Source organism: Notothenia rossii, assembly GCF_949606895.1.
Source record: "Notothenia rossii genome assembly, chromosome: 11".
NCBI classification, from domain to species: Eukaryota; Metazoa; Chordata; class Actinopteri; order Perciformes; family Nototheniidae; genus Notothenia; species Notothenia rossii.
In genome coordinates, this window is record NC_136910.1 from 6,574,470 (window position 1) to 6,588,986 (window position 14,517).

Below are 14,517 nucleotides of genomic sequence, written 5' to 3' on the forward strand. Positions count from 1 at the left end.
ACACGGGGCCGGATCAGGTTTTCTGAGATGTTTATTGGCGAGTAATTAAGCTCTTTTTTTGACTATTTCCACGAAACAATCGGGGATGAAGCGAATGAGGCGAGGCTTGCCTCTGAGACTGCGGAGAAATGGCAGCACAACATTTAAAATGCATGCGTGCACGGACACACACACACTCACACAGATGGCAGAGGAATTTAGCCGAGGCTTTGATATGCAGATTGGATGCTGGCTTGTCATTTCTGCTGGCTGCAACACTGTGTTATCGTTTCCTTCAGCACAGCATTAGAGCTGATAACGTTTACCTGAAGGGGGCAGTTCACTGATAATATCATCAAGACATTTCTGCTCCTGGAAGCCTGAACGAGAAGCCGCGTCTGCCATAACAGTATCACTGCCGAGTGGTACTCATATGCACAGGCACGCACATGAGCACACACACACACACACACACACACACACACACACACACACACACACACACACACACACACACACACACACACACACACACACACACACACACACACACACACACACACACACACACACACACACACACACACACACACACACACACACACACACACACGTACAAACAGATCAGCACAAGACCAAGAAATGTGGCCATTTTCTGTCTCAGTTTGAGTACTGAGACAGATTGGAACCCTGTACGTCCAAAGTCATCAGAAGTGGCAATAGAAAAAGTGCCACACACACACACACACACACACACACACACACACACACACACACACACACACACACACACACACACACACACACACACACACACACACACACACACACACACACACACACACACACACACACACACACACACACACACACACACACACACACACACACAGAGACAGCCATGCAGAGAGAGGAAGGGGTGAGAAGACGCTGATGGATGATGATGTGGAATTTTTAAGAAGTGATTCAAAAAAGGAGAGTTTTATCCACTTGTCAAACGTAACGATTGTGCTTCTCAGCCACACTGATTAAAACTGGCATTGGGTGTTAAAGCACATTACTTACTAATATCTACATTCTACATACATCATGATGGCTGATTACTGTGGATGGCAGCACGCCAACAGTACATTAACAGATTAGCACAGATTCCCCCATCCCCACTAGACCGTAGATTATTTGCCTAAGCTTCTGTTATTGCATGCTCATAACATGTTTTTCTACAGTACGGCGGGCAATAGGTCTGCACTGCTTACTTTCCATTACCATGGAAACTTCAGCCTCATATTAAGAGATTATTATCAGTGGGCTGGTTAGCCCTTGGCTTTTAATTATAGGGTGTTTTACAGCTGCTTTTGAGTCATAACATACAATTAATGTTACAGTTAGTTATTTTTGTCCTGTAAAAAATACTGTGTAGAAAAGTGGTTCATTTCTTCAGTCCTTAGGAGTGATTTAAGCCTTTCAATGCTGGCCATTATTTTACCAATCTGTACAGGGACACGTAAAATGTACCCACAAATCACAACTCTATTTTTAGTGAGAACGTAAACAACTCTGTTTTGGGCGTGGGTTGAATACAAAGCAATGGCTCATGGGTAAACAGGTCAATGAATAATGGCCGTGGCATGACCAATATTGATCATTACAGTTGTGCTATTTTCTACCCAAGCATAACATTGAGCAGGGTTATTTTTCCGCACATTTCCACTATGTGAATATGGCAAAATGACTCTACCTTGCTTGGCAAATTACATCCGTTTTGCTCACATTTTTCAGGCGTGGAAGTCATTAAAGCAGACATTAAGAACAAAAGCTCTGCTAGCGCGCCATCTCAACTATTGTTCGGGGGTGAATATAGGTATCTTCTGCCCTGTTGTTCAGTGTCTAATTAGCATTGCATGTGTAAGGCTCCTGTAGCATCAGGGTGGATTTAGTAGTTTTGCACACGAGGGAAAACACAGTGCTCTACATGATCCCAGTGGCTTGCAGTGTGTTACAGTCTCTGCAGGGAAGACAGTAAAGGGGGTCAGATAACAAAGCCTCGGGGCTCTATGTATATCATATAGTGCACTCCGAAAGCACATGTGTGAGTGTGTTCACTGTACTGTGCACAATGTGCTTGTGTGAATGTCTTTTAAACCAAGCACTTGAACGCACGTTTTCTTCCTCATCAGCACAAAAAAAGACCCTTGTGAAACAATTGTAACATAAGGGAGAACAGTCAACCGGGGAGCATCGCGAAGCCTTAAGTGCTGCTAAATAACACATCTCACAGTGGCTGTAATTTCAGATTAATTATTCAAACTGTTTTCTGTACCAACAGAAATGAATAGAGCGGCGATACTTCCTGAGGTCAGCCGGTGCGTTTACAAGCGATTATAACGTCCTGCTATTATTCATGACCCCCTCTGTTTAAGATGGGGAGCATGTGCACGCAGTATTGACTTTACAGTCCAAGCAGAATCATATTTTGAGCTTGGAAAGATATTATGTTTATTTCCATCGTTGTGTATAAAAAACATCTTATATCACATGTAAAATGCACTTGAATTAAAAGCATGTAATTCATGTAAATACTGGATATGCTTCCTTTTGTGTGCCACAAGCCTGTACAGTATACAATTACTATATGTGCTGTATGTATCCAATTAGTGTTGTGTTCAAACGCCATGGTTCAGTGCAGCTTCCCTGATATATGGTCCAGCAGGTTGGGGGTTAACGTGGCACTTTCAAACCCCCCCAAAGCTATGACATTGCCACTGCGCTGCGGTGAATTGCCTCTTCTTTCCAAACAGAGTTGCACTCATCATCTGTGCTCTGAATGACTTGTCCTGAGGCAGTTCATCCCTTCACTTCCCGACTCAAAGTCAAAGCGTAGGCACGGGAGACCTTGTGAATACAATATCCTGCAGCAAACAAGCGGACGTGCACACGCGCTGACGAACAAACAACCAGAATATATACAAAAAGTGAAGGGGCAAAAACGGATGTTAGTCCACAGAGGGGTCGGGTTGTTTGGCGTTCTTTTGTTCGGGAACAATCGCTGAATTGTCCTGCTGTTTATCGGTCGCTCTGTCTCGTTGGAGGACAGATCTGGGTGGCTTCAAGCGAGGATAATAAGGGTATTTGTTGAGACATGCCCTCACTATCCTCAGACAAAGATCCCTCAATCTTATTCTTTCACCTCCCACGGCTGATGCAGCTGGATGACACCCCACATCCACCCTCGAATGCAGCCAATGTCCCACTTATATTTTACATTTAACACAGACATTTCCTCCAGGCTGTTATTTGTGCTGCTGTCAATATGTTATTGATACAGAAGAGGTGACGTTCTGTGGCTGCCCTCTCTTGTCTCCACGACGTGTCAATCAAAAATTACTCATGGACCCGACTGCGCTCAGATATGGATCGCTCAGCGGGGAGAGCAGATATCTCTTCGAGGAAAATTCGGATTGATTTGCGTGTGACTGAGTCAACAGTCGGTTGATTGACAGGAGATACAATTAATTGGAAGCGAGAAGGAACGGAAGAACGCCATTATATCAATCATCGCTTCTTCCCCCGCCTTCCTTAAGCAGATCATCTGCGCTCATCATTTATGGGCTTTGTGAGCTCGGAGAATATTTTGTCTGTAAACATAATAACAATCATGTTTCCCTGGGATCACGATGGCAAGAAGTTATAATGATGGAAAAACGAAGAGACATAACAAAACAAAGAAAGTCTGAATCAAAAGGTCTATTCTGGTACGCAGAGTAACTTGTACCACAGGGTCCTGGTGGCCCTTGAGCTGTTACATGCATATCTTTTCATTGCACTAAAAGGTACATATCTGACAGCAAAAGGCACATTACATGCATTAGTATTATCTGAACTTGAAGGTAAGCCTTTGAGGGTACAAAATGTTATGTTGCTGGAGTGCTCCTCCCAAAGGGACTGCAGCTTTTTAAAGTATTTCTTCCAGAGAACTACAGAGTCCAGACTCAAGCTGTTGTCATTTTTGTCAAAGCTGCTGGCAAAAATGGTTGTAATTGGTGAACCTTCTGGCAACGTAGCATCAAGTAAGCAGTGAGTCCAAAGTGTACTTTTTGTTCTGCCCAGAGCTTCAGCTGTCATGCAACATAGCAGTTTACCTAACCTTGTGATTGGTTGAGGTTGTCAAGGGCAAACACAGCCTGACAGGAAAAGCTGGGAACACAACTCTACTGACAGAAATGTAACTTGTTTCATAGCTGTCCCTCAAGGATGTATTATAGGTTATTTGTAAATGTCAAGAAGTAAATGTATGCAGACGACACAGTCATTTAAATATATTCAAATTCACCTCTTTAGTTAAATAAGTAAATATGGAGAAAAGTGCAGATTGATGACTGAATCAGGCTTGAATCGAATGAAGAGGAATCATCACATTCAACATGTTAAAAAATAAGTTGTAGTATCATTATTTAAGGTAATACAGAAATAAGAACCAGATTTCTATTTGCTTTTGTCGTACTACCTCCGTAAAGAAGTTTGATCATACTGCATTATCTGCTTTTCTCATATTTGTTTTGGCCAGTGACTTTGGCCAGTATTTTTGAATATTCAACTTGAAAATAATTAACACTAGCCTACACCCTACAGCGTAAAGTAAGTGCACCATACAACTAAACAATTGATACAATTGAGAACATTATGTTATTTTTCTACCAAAGTTTCACCTTTTGCCGTTAAAGGTAGATTTTACAGGTGAAGTCACTGTCAATTTTTTTCCCAAAAGGGCTACGAGCTGTTTATTTTGGATGCTTTTGCAAAAAAAATAAACAAATGTTGAGTAAATGCTCCCAACCAGAAAGTGTTGGTTTTTAGTGGAACAAAAAAAGGAATTATGGAAATGCCGCAAATTCAGGGTTATTTCAGGACCAGTCGCAGCATAACAGGAAGCAGAGGATGATGAAGATGATAATTGGGCTTAATCACCCAACGTAGCTTCGTTCAGGTTACAATGCAGTTGTTGTGACAGAGAAAAACTGCTGTGAGGTTTTCACCTGTCTACTTAAGCAACACAGGGCTGGGCATCAGGTGGGAGGTTTGCGCCATCATTCAAAGCCTTTCTGATCCCACCAGAAACTTGGTCTTAAAAACATTGCATAATAAGGGTTAGCTAACAGTGGGTTTATTCCATGTCTTGAACCTAGGACAGTATTTCAGTAGGCTGATTCATCTGTGTTACATCATAGTGGTGTCTCAATACAGGAGAAGCTGATTCATGTTCTGTCATGTAAACTGTGAAATCAAGGAGTATTCTACTCCATATAACTGTGTTAGGTTAGTTGAAAGCAATGATATTAAGTTTAAATAAAAACACATTAGGTTCAACTTAATAGTATTGCTTTTTTGAACTAACGTAATACAGTTATGTGAAATGTGTTGACGTATAACACATTTAATTACAGCCACGTTTCCGTTTGTTCAATGCACAGAGAAACCTGAAACAGAGGCCCAGACTAGAGCAGCTGATCATTTTCTCTCTCGTTGAGAAAAAAAGGATCAATACAGCAACCCTGTTAATGGATTCCTTCATCTGCAGCGTTCATTAAAGAACGTTTGAGAGAGAAAAACAAACAAATAGAGTTTCGAAGACAGGGGGGGGGGGAATGATGGAGAATACTAAGAATGAGAAAGAGACAGAGGGAGCGATAAACAGAGACAGCCGGATTGCAGGCTTCCACAGATATGGATGGTTTGAGGGGTCGATCGTTACCCAGACACCGCCTGCCTGCCTGCCTGCCTCCAATGCCTGATTGCCTGGCACACATTTGCATTAGAGTTGAGAGGAGCCGAGCAGAAGAGCACAGCCGGAGAAGTGTTTGATCTCTCAGCCTCTGTCTCTTTGATACACACCAGCACATTTGGAAACGAGGAGATGATGTTGGGTGTTAAGTGGATGTGTGTGTGTGTGTGTGTGTGTGCGTGCGTGCGTGCGTGCGTGCGTGCGTGCGTGCGTGCGTGCGTGCGTGCGTGCGTGCGTGCGTGCGCGTGTGTGTGTGTGTGTGTGTGTGTGTGTGTGTGTGTGTGTGTGTGTGTGTGTGTGTGTGTGTGTGTGTGTGAGCATGTGTGATCTCCACGAGAGAAATTACATATCTAGCCGGAATGACACTGCAAATCTGTCAGGACCTTGATTGCAGTCCAAATGAGCACAGCATGGGTTGCCCTATTTTGTTAAAGTTAAGTGCATTCAAGCAGGAGGGGAATGGAAAACTCTTGCCCGGGTTTTTTTAGGATTATCAAACATCACGGCGGCTCTGAAAAACCTACAACTGTCAAGCAACAGATTTACATCCAACCCCATCGCCACGCTTGCTCAGGAAATGGCATTTCACATTTCCGTCTGGGTTCACATTCGAGGCGGGGCACCGAGATAATCTGCGGATTTCAACTGTGTGCGTGTATCGACAACTTTTTTCTCCCCGTCTGCCTCTCTTCCTCACCCTCGTATCTCTCTTCTAGCCCTCGCTACCTCGCCTCTGCTCCCCTCCTATCTCGCACTCTACATCTCTTCCCTCCTCTCCCCGACCTGTCAGGATGATTTCAGGCTTGTTGCGTCTGGCCTGACTTAGGGTGGTAAGATTGAAGCAGTAATTACAACAGTCTCTGAATAGCTCTTCCTCTCACAGTGAAACCTCACTAACCATCATCCACAGGCTTAACCCGGCTCTCCATGCTGACATGCAGGGGCCGGACAACAGACTTGTGTTGAAAACCATTAACCTACAATTAAATTACAATCACCGTAACAAAGGACGGGTGACTTTCAAATCCAACAATTGAGGAGGGATTAGGAGTAAAGAGCACTTCTCTTGGGGTGTGTTATCATGTAAATATGACAGGGTGGATAAAGGAAATGTGAATTAATCAAATATTCCACGGTGTCTACCAGTGGGGCACTCTTTATGACTGGGTAGACTTATCTTCTCTACAAGTTAAGCCCAAGTGTATTACAGGGTGTGCCGAAGTAAGATTTGTCACAAAGGGAAAGGAGGTGTTGCTTTCATTCCTCTTCACCTCCTTATGTGAGACTTTAATGATAAACTGTAGTCCCCGGGTTGGATATTCTCATATCACAACTGGAATAGGATGAGGAGAGGAACAGAGGTGTTGGATCATCAAGCTCACTCCAATTATATCTTGGCGCCATTTTAGAGAACCAGCTCCAGAAAGATAACATTATGTAGCCCCAAGGTGAGCAGAAGTGATACCTGAGAGGCAGCTGCCTGTAGCCACGGCAGGGCAATAAGCCAAAAATACATACCTTAACTTGTACCTTGGACTGTTGAATTGTCCAATGTATAGAAATGCATGACATCAGGCTTTATGTGGGGACAGTGGGGCTCGCTCACAGTGACAATGCTTATCGTCTATGCCAGGGGTGCCCACACTTGTTCAGCTTGGGAGCTACTTTTAAAATGATCAAGTCAAAGTGATCTACCTACAGGGCCACCCCCGCCCAAAGTCATGTGGTGAGGCCCTGTGTGTCACGACGAGCGGGGGGGGGGGGACCTCGAAGCGGCGGAGAAACTGTGGCGCGTTTACACTTATTGTGCCGTATTTGCGCTTCAGCTGAGGAGGTGAGGCCCCCCTTATACCCTTTCTTTAGTTGAATTGTATAAATTGGAAGGCTAACTAGTTAATCAGCTCGTGATTTGCAGCTGGCTGGCGCATGCGTGGTGAACTGCGTGTTAGAAAATATGAGATCTCAGACTGGCTTACCTGTACGTCAATCAAGTGGCAAATTCCATAGTAAGGATGGATGATAGGGTAACTTTATTTTTAAACTTTTTTTTTCAATGCCATGCGATCTACCAACACTACCTTCGCGATCGACGTATTGGGCCCCCCTGGTCTATGCGAATGCTAGCACGCTTAATATCATCCACGTTCAATGTCTTTAATTGTGTTGGCATGCTGACATATGCTCATTAACACTGATGGAAACTGAGGCATGTAGATACGTGGTTATGACCAAAATAAAAGGGACAAATTCAAATATTGACCTAATGATGAATAGCAACGTGATTTCTCTATGTCATAAAAGGGAAACACATTTGTTTACCAAATGTTATGGCAATCCAGCCTGAGGCGCTATATACAAAGTCATGGGATCACAACTTTTTGCTGCTCTATAACAAAGAAAGACTTGCATGGTTCGGGTCTTATTTTCCTTTAATAATCTAGAAGGAAGTCTGTCTAATATAACATAATTTACTCTGATGAAAGGGTTCTTTGATACGCTGTGATTGCTGCTATTGACTGACATGCAGGCTCTTAATTCACACAACAAACCAAAGAAAACTGTCGAACACAACCTGAAATTGAGCAAGGAACACGAGAAAAAACGCTGAGGGTTTCTCAATATCGTGCAGCACTTGATTTAATAACTAAAAGTGGGCTGACCAGGGCTACCAAACGAACAATATTCACAAAACCCAAAGCTAGCATCTGGCTGAAAAGTGCTACATTTAAACTGTCGACACAAACAATTAACATTCAATACAAAGTGAAAAAGTCATGGTTCCCAAATTGGGTTTGGGCTTCATTGGGTTAAAACCATTTCAAGCTGTAGAAAGCGAGCATGCAAATCAGGTGTTGACAATATGTATAACAACACAGAGAATTGATCAGATGAATAACAAATCGGCGCCTAAGGACTTCCAACATGGCCACTAAAAGATCCACCGTGTCACCTTAAAGCCGTGCGAGGTGAAACGCCTACTCAACTTTTGGCTCTGACACAGCAGAATGATGTCGGCCTTCAGTTGAACATCAAGGTTGTGCTGAAATGAAAGCAATTTGATATTGCCAGAGAGGAGATTGAGGAAATGAGATGGAGGTTGTGAGGGGAGTGAGTGGGTGGTGGGATGTGAAAAGGAAGTCGTTGCAGGTAAAAGGCTGCATAGGTGGTGTGTTACGCTGAAATGGCACCCAAGCTTTAACAAGATACGAAAGAGATTGCTTTTTCTTAAAGAGAGTGGACTTGACACTGTTGGAGGAGGAACGAAGAGGACGCAGTTTAACCAGAGCAACAATGGAGATAGTGGGAAGTCTTATTTAAACAGATAGGACACTTACTTCATGGGTTTGAAGAGAGCCTGGCCGTAGTTCTGGAAGGTCATGATGAGCTTCAGCTGAGTGCCTCCAGACTTCATTGCTGTTGAAGGGAAACAGACCACACCGCCATTAACAATAGATCACCCAAACTGTGCATATTTATTTTACAGTACGATCATTATTTTACCTAAGAGAATAGCTGAAGTAATGGGCTAACAGTTTGTGGTTTAACACAAATTGACTTGCCGAAGTTTCGTTTTAAAACACAAAAATTAACAGATTTGATAAGCTAGAGAGCCAGTGGTGTTAGCTTGTTAGCCTAGCTGACCTTCAAGAATCAAGCTAGCAAATCTAATGATATTTTAGGTTAGCTAAATACATTTTTTGTAATCAAAATGAATAACTGAATATTATAACTCACTGCCTTCAATCTTTTAACCAGTGTTCAGCTTTGGCCCAATCAATTTAGCCTTTTTTTAAATGTCATTGTACTGTAGCTATTAGCTTTTGTTAACCTCCCAAGCATCTCCGCACTGAAAAGAACGATTATACGAGGTCAGGAAATAGAAACATTGAACAGCAGAAATTCAATCAACCCAGAGAGACTTTTTAAATAGTAATTTTTTGTACGTAATAATTAGAATTTATGATAATTTCTCTCTGTTTTGACAAGCTGGAACAAGTACATTTAAAGATCTGCCACAATATTTTTGATACGAATTCACTGTAATTGCAGCTCCATATTTATCTTGAAAATGCCCTATTAGGCTGTGGAGTTCAAGCCGTTGAACCGTGCTTCAATAAAACTCAAGTCCATGGTCTTAAATTCCACTGTAAAAGCAAAAAACGTAGACTGTCAAACAAGTATGATAAAAATGAAAAGCACGGCCAAAGAAAAATATGTTCATAAGGTTCCATTACTTCATCTAAACTGATTAACAAGTCACAAGAACAGACATTATGTCATATAAATAAGTCAAGATATACGACACCATCCAAATATCCATACACAAATTTAACTATATTATGTTTATTTGAACTAAACGTAGTATTGACTGACATTGGTTTCACATTTCAGAGACATGTAGTACGCACAAAGGTTGAAACATTTCCTGTGCAGTCTCGGTGAAGCACACTGCTGTGTATGTGCACTTGTGTGTAGATGTGTTTGTGTGTGTCGTGGCGCTGATGTTACAGTGTTTGTTTGATAGGAAGAGAGTGTTAGGGGGTGAAGGACGCTCACTGTACCTCTACTGTTTACTCTTTTCTCTGTGTATTCTCCGGAGGGTCCATCTCAATCTCCCTCTGTCCCTTTGTGTTCCTATTCATCCGTCTATCCTTCCTGTTTTCTCCCTTTTTGCATGTTATAATGCACTCTAAAAGCACTCATGGGGCTGGGGGACGGGATCTTTCAGGGCTGAACTACAGCGAAATTCTCAAAAAAAGGGAGAGCAGCAGCTGTTCTCTTTTTCAGCTGATCGATCGAAAGCCGTGTTTTGGTGGCCTTTTGCCAAAGAGCAAGCCTCTCAATCAATGTTCTCATTTATTTTTACATATGGGAATCACGAGGACAAGAAACATGTTCACAGAGAGAGAAATTACAAGAGGAAAGATCAATGTCCGTCTCACCTCACCTGCTTCTGTGCGAAGAGATTTCCCTGCGGATCTTTGGAGGGACTTTAAATAAAGGCAAATATAACTGTAACAGACAGGAGCTGTGGATATGAACCATGAAAATAACATGTTGCAATAAGGAAACTGTATTTGTCAAAACATGTTTCCCTTCGTCCCAACAAATAATGTGTATCACATGTATCATATCTGCTGCTTTTGCACGCTACGTCCTTATTGATGAACGCTGCTGAGGTTAGAGCGTATAATACTTTGGAGCACTCCTATCCTTGAGTTTAGATAATAACCGACTGCTTTTGGCTTCTATTGGTATTCTGCCCCAGGCCTGTGTTAAAGCTCTATAATTACTGAGCCACCATGTATTTAGCTGGCTAGAGACGCTGGGAAAGGCTTCCTCTATCCACCCAGCCCGAGAGACAGAAAGCAGGAGGGAGAAAATCGGGGAACAAATTGAGTATAAACAAGAAATGAAGGAAGGAAATTCTTCATAGAGTAACAACGCTGGGGTGCCAGTTTTAAAAACAGCGTATCCTACTCCCGTATAAGTATTTGGCGAACAGTTTTGTCGATTGGCAGATGAACATGAAATCTGCAATCACTTTTCAAAGCGAGCGCAAGATAGAGCGACCTTGAGTCGACAAGCACTCTTGGAATGTGGGAGCTGCACTGAACCAAAATAGGAATACAATCTCTCTTGGAATAGGAAAAAAAAGATTCCTTATAACTGCGACAGTGTGGTTTACTCAGCTCTGTCAGGTATCTGTGTGCAGCGCAGGCTTTCTGCTGTTTTCACCGTCAATCAAACGATAAAGCCACAGCGTTTGTTTCGGATCAAACCTCGATGTGTAGCTGTGTGATTTGCATGGAGACCGGGTGTTCTGATATATTCTGCTGTGACGTGTTGTGGGGATACATGAGAGGAGATTGTGGTGTTGCCAGTTGTAAAGCATGAGAAGGGAGCAGGCAGAGCACATTCACACGTATGAGATTGTCGCAATAGCCTGCAGCTGACTTCCATCTTTATGCATACTTTCGTGTGTGTGTGTGAGTGTGTAGTGTATGTGTTCACGTGTTCAGTGCCTGTTACATTAGAGGTACTTGTTCCCCTTTGGCTTTCTTTTGATTTACAGTAAGTTTTGACTGATCATTTTGGAAACTGTTTGTAACATGTGGGCACTGTCCCCTGATGAAAACTAATGGATATTGGCTATGCTGCCCTTTTTGCTCCACAGATATTTAGATTTGGCCTGAAATGTTATATAAATTACAACAAGGCTGAGATTCAGTCAAACAGACAACACTGCTGACATTCTCATATCTTTACACTTTGACCTCTGTGCAGCAAACAGACACACCTAGCGACTGGATAACCAAAACGACACATCCATGAGCAAAACCAATATCTGTGTACTTCAGTAGACAAGCAACGTTGATCAAGAGACTGAAATACTTAGTAGCTTAAAACCTAAACGAAGATCTTTATTATAGGCTGCGGGGGAAGGTAAACTATCAAACATCCAGTTGGTGTCCAATGAACACAAATTATATCCTCTTAATACCCAGAAATGTACACCATGACAACATAAGAGCAGTGCAAACTCATCTCTGCAGTATCAGCTTGGTGCCTTCAGAGTCAAGTGTAATTTTGACCCTCCATTTGCACTGAAGCCCTCCTGCTGCTGACTGCTGTTTGCCATCCAGTAATCCCCCCCCTCCCCTCCTCCTCCCTCTGTTTCTTATGACTCACCAACGCTGGTGATCTTCTGGCTGACCAGGTCCTTTAGGAGAGCGTCGATGACCGGGTTGTGCCTGGAGTACAGCTCGTATCGGTTAATCCCAATGTGGAAGCGGAGCCAGTTGGGGTAGGAGTCAGACGTCAGCTCCCCTGTTGGGCTGAACTCCTCCTGGTTGCCTTCGGTATTCCTGGGTGAGGAGAGGATATGGAGGAATGGGAATGTGACTTTTTTCTGTAAACTTGGGCTGTCCTCGACTCATAAAACTATGATTTTGTCATAGGAGTGTTAGTCGAAAAGTCTATTAGGTGATTTAAACAACAGCTAGAGTTTTCCCCAGAACAATCCAGCAGAAAGCACCACTTAAAATCTTGTGTTTACCAAAGATTTGTCAATAAATGGCTTGGAAATAAGCAATTCAGAGTGGAAAAAAAGCTTAAAAAATGACTCATCATCCCAAGAATTCTCAATCAAAACGACCAATTAGAGGAGGCAGCATAATGTAAACAGTGACAGGTGTTGTGCAACAGATGCACAATTACATTACTGTGATTGCACAGAACTAAACATAAGCCTATAAATGTGTGATTACATTCCCAAATGTTTATTTACACTTTGCATTAGAGTTGATTATGTTAAGACTTTTAAACGCTTTTTGTTTTACCATGCCTGATCCTCTGCAGCTTTGGGGTCAAATCTGAGGTCCGTGTTGACGTTGAACAGCGTGTCCTCGTCGGTCAGAGTTGGCGAGGATCTTTTATATAAGGGGTGGTCGTAGAGAGCCGACAACCTTGAACCCCTCACCGGCATGTTTTTGTTCACGTCCTGGATGAAATGTCTCTTTCTGTCTGCGCGTTGCCCGAGATGCTCCAGCCTCCTGAGAGCCTGTGTTTTGTCTCCTGTGGCCGGGATCCTTTCCAGGGAGTGGGAGGAAACATTGGAGCTGGGCTCGTTGCTGAAGTCCTGGAGGATCCGCAGCGTGTGCTTGTTAGGCCAGCCCTGTTTCCCCCAGTTCTGAGGCTCCTCGCTCGGCGTGTGGGAGCACGAACAGCCGTTGTTCCCGTGCCTCTCCAGCTTTGGTAACAAGTCTATCATTATGTGCATGGAGCACGCAATCAAGAACACCATAAGGATCAAAACCCGGAATTTGCGCAGGAGGATCATCTTCATGGTCTCCCTTTTGAGCAGATGTGAATATTTACTGCAAATTATGAGCACGCAGATGAACAGGCTCACTACATCGCTGATGATGTTTATTAGACTGGACGCCAATCTAATGAAATACACACTAAACAGGTAGGAGACATCTTCGCTTGCCGTCTTCAGTAGAGGATTCAGTGTTCAGCCTTTTTATATTTGTTCAACATCTGAGTCTTGCTTTAGTGCGCGCAGGAGATTTCAGAAGCGCAAAATCATCCGCGAGCGCCCAGGTAAAACGCGGTGAGTCGGTTCAGACCAGCGGTGGATGTGCGCAAACCACATCATCTACACTGCGCAGATCTCCACCAAATACCTCAAAAGGAATACAGAGTAAGTTACTCCAAAAGCAGGATCCGTGTCGTAGAGTGTGCACCATCCAACCTCGATCAGCTGGGGGAAAGCGTTCGGGAAGTGCAAGCCCTTTACATTTTTAAATGCTCTTCGGGAAAGTCCCCGCAAAAGTAGTCTGTGCTCTCATCCACCTCGCCGATCCAGAATGCGTAATATCTCTGTCACATCGACTTATCACCCGAGCCGATACGGAATAAACTGCACAGGTAGCAGATCCTCCCGTAGGGCAGGAGTTACAGCGGGATAGGAGAATGCACCTCTTGTAGCGTGTGTGCATCTGGGGTGGGTGTGTTAAATATGATGATGAAGCCAGGACTAGATCCAGCCTTTTGCGCAGCGTCACTGTGCGCAGATTGGCTGAACGAGAGAGAGAGAGAGAGAGAGAGAGAGAGAGAGAGAGAGAGAGAGAGAGAGAGAGAGAGAGAGAGAGAGAGAGAGAGAGAGAGAGAGAGAGAGAGAGAGAGAGAGAGAGAGAGAGATGTGAAGCATATAACTTGCTCGTCTGTATTCCTCTTGGAATAAATCCTCC

At 43.3% G+C, this 14,517-nt stretch overlaps 1 protein-coding gene across 1 annotated transcript in view; it reads right to left on the reverse strand.

Moving 5' to 3' along the window:
* The window catches only part of fam20cb (FAM20C golgi associated secretory pathway kinase b), a 61,213-nt gene extending 46,953 nt beyond the window's left edge, over window positions 1-14,260 (reverse strand). Inside the window, exons 1-3 of the mRNA XM_079657039.1 lie at window positions 13,102-14,260; window positions 12,452-12,627; window positions 9,094-9,172 (exon numbers count right to left, since the gene is read on the reverse strand). Of these exons, the coding sequence (XP_079513165.1) occupies window positions 9,094-9,172; window positions 12,452-12,627; window positions 13,102-13,607 (761 nt within the window). The 5' untranslated portion in view covers window positions 13,608-14,260. The remainder of the gene's footprint in view (window positions 1-9,093; window positions 9,173-12,451; window positions 12,628-13,101) is intronic.
* Window positions 14,261-14,517: the final 257 nt, after the last annotated feature.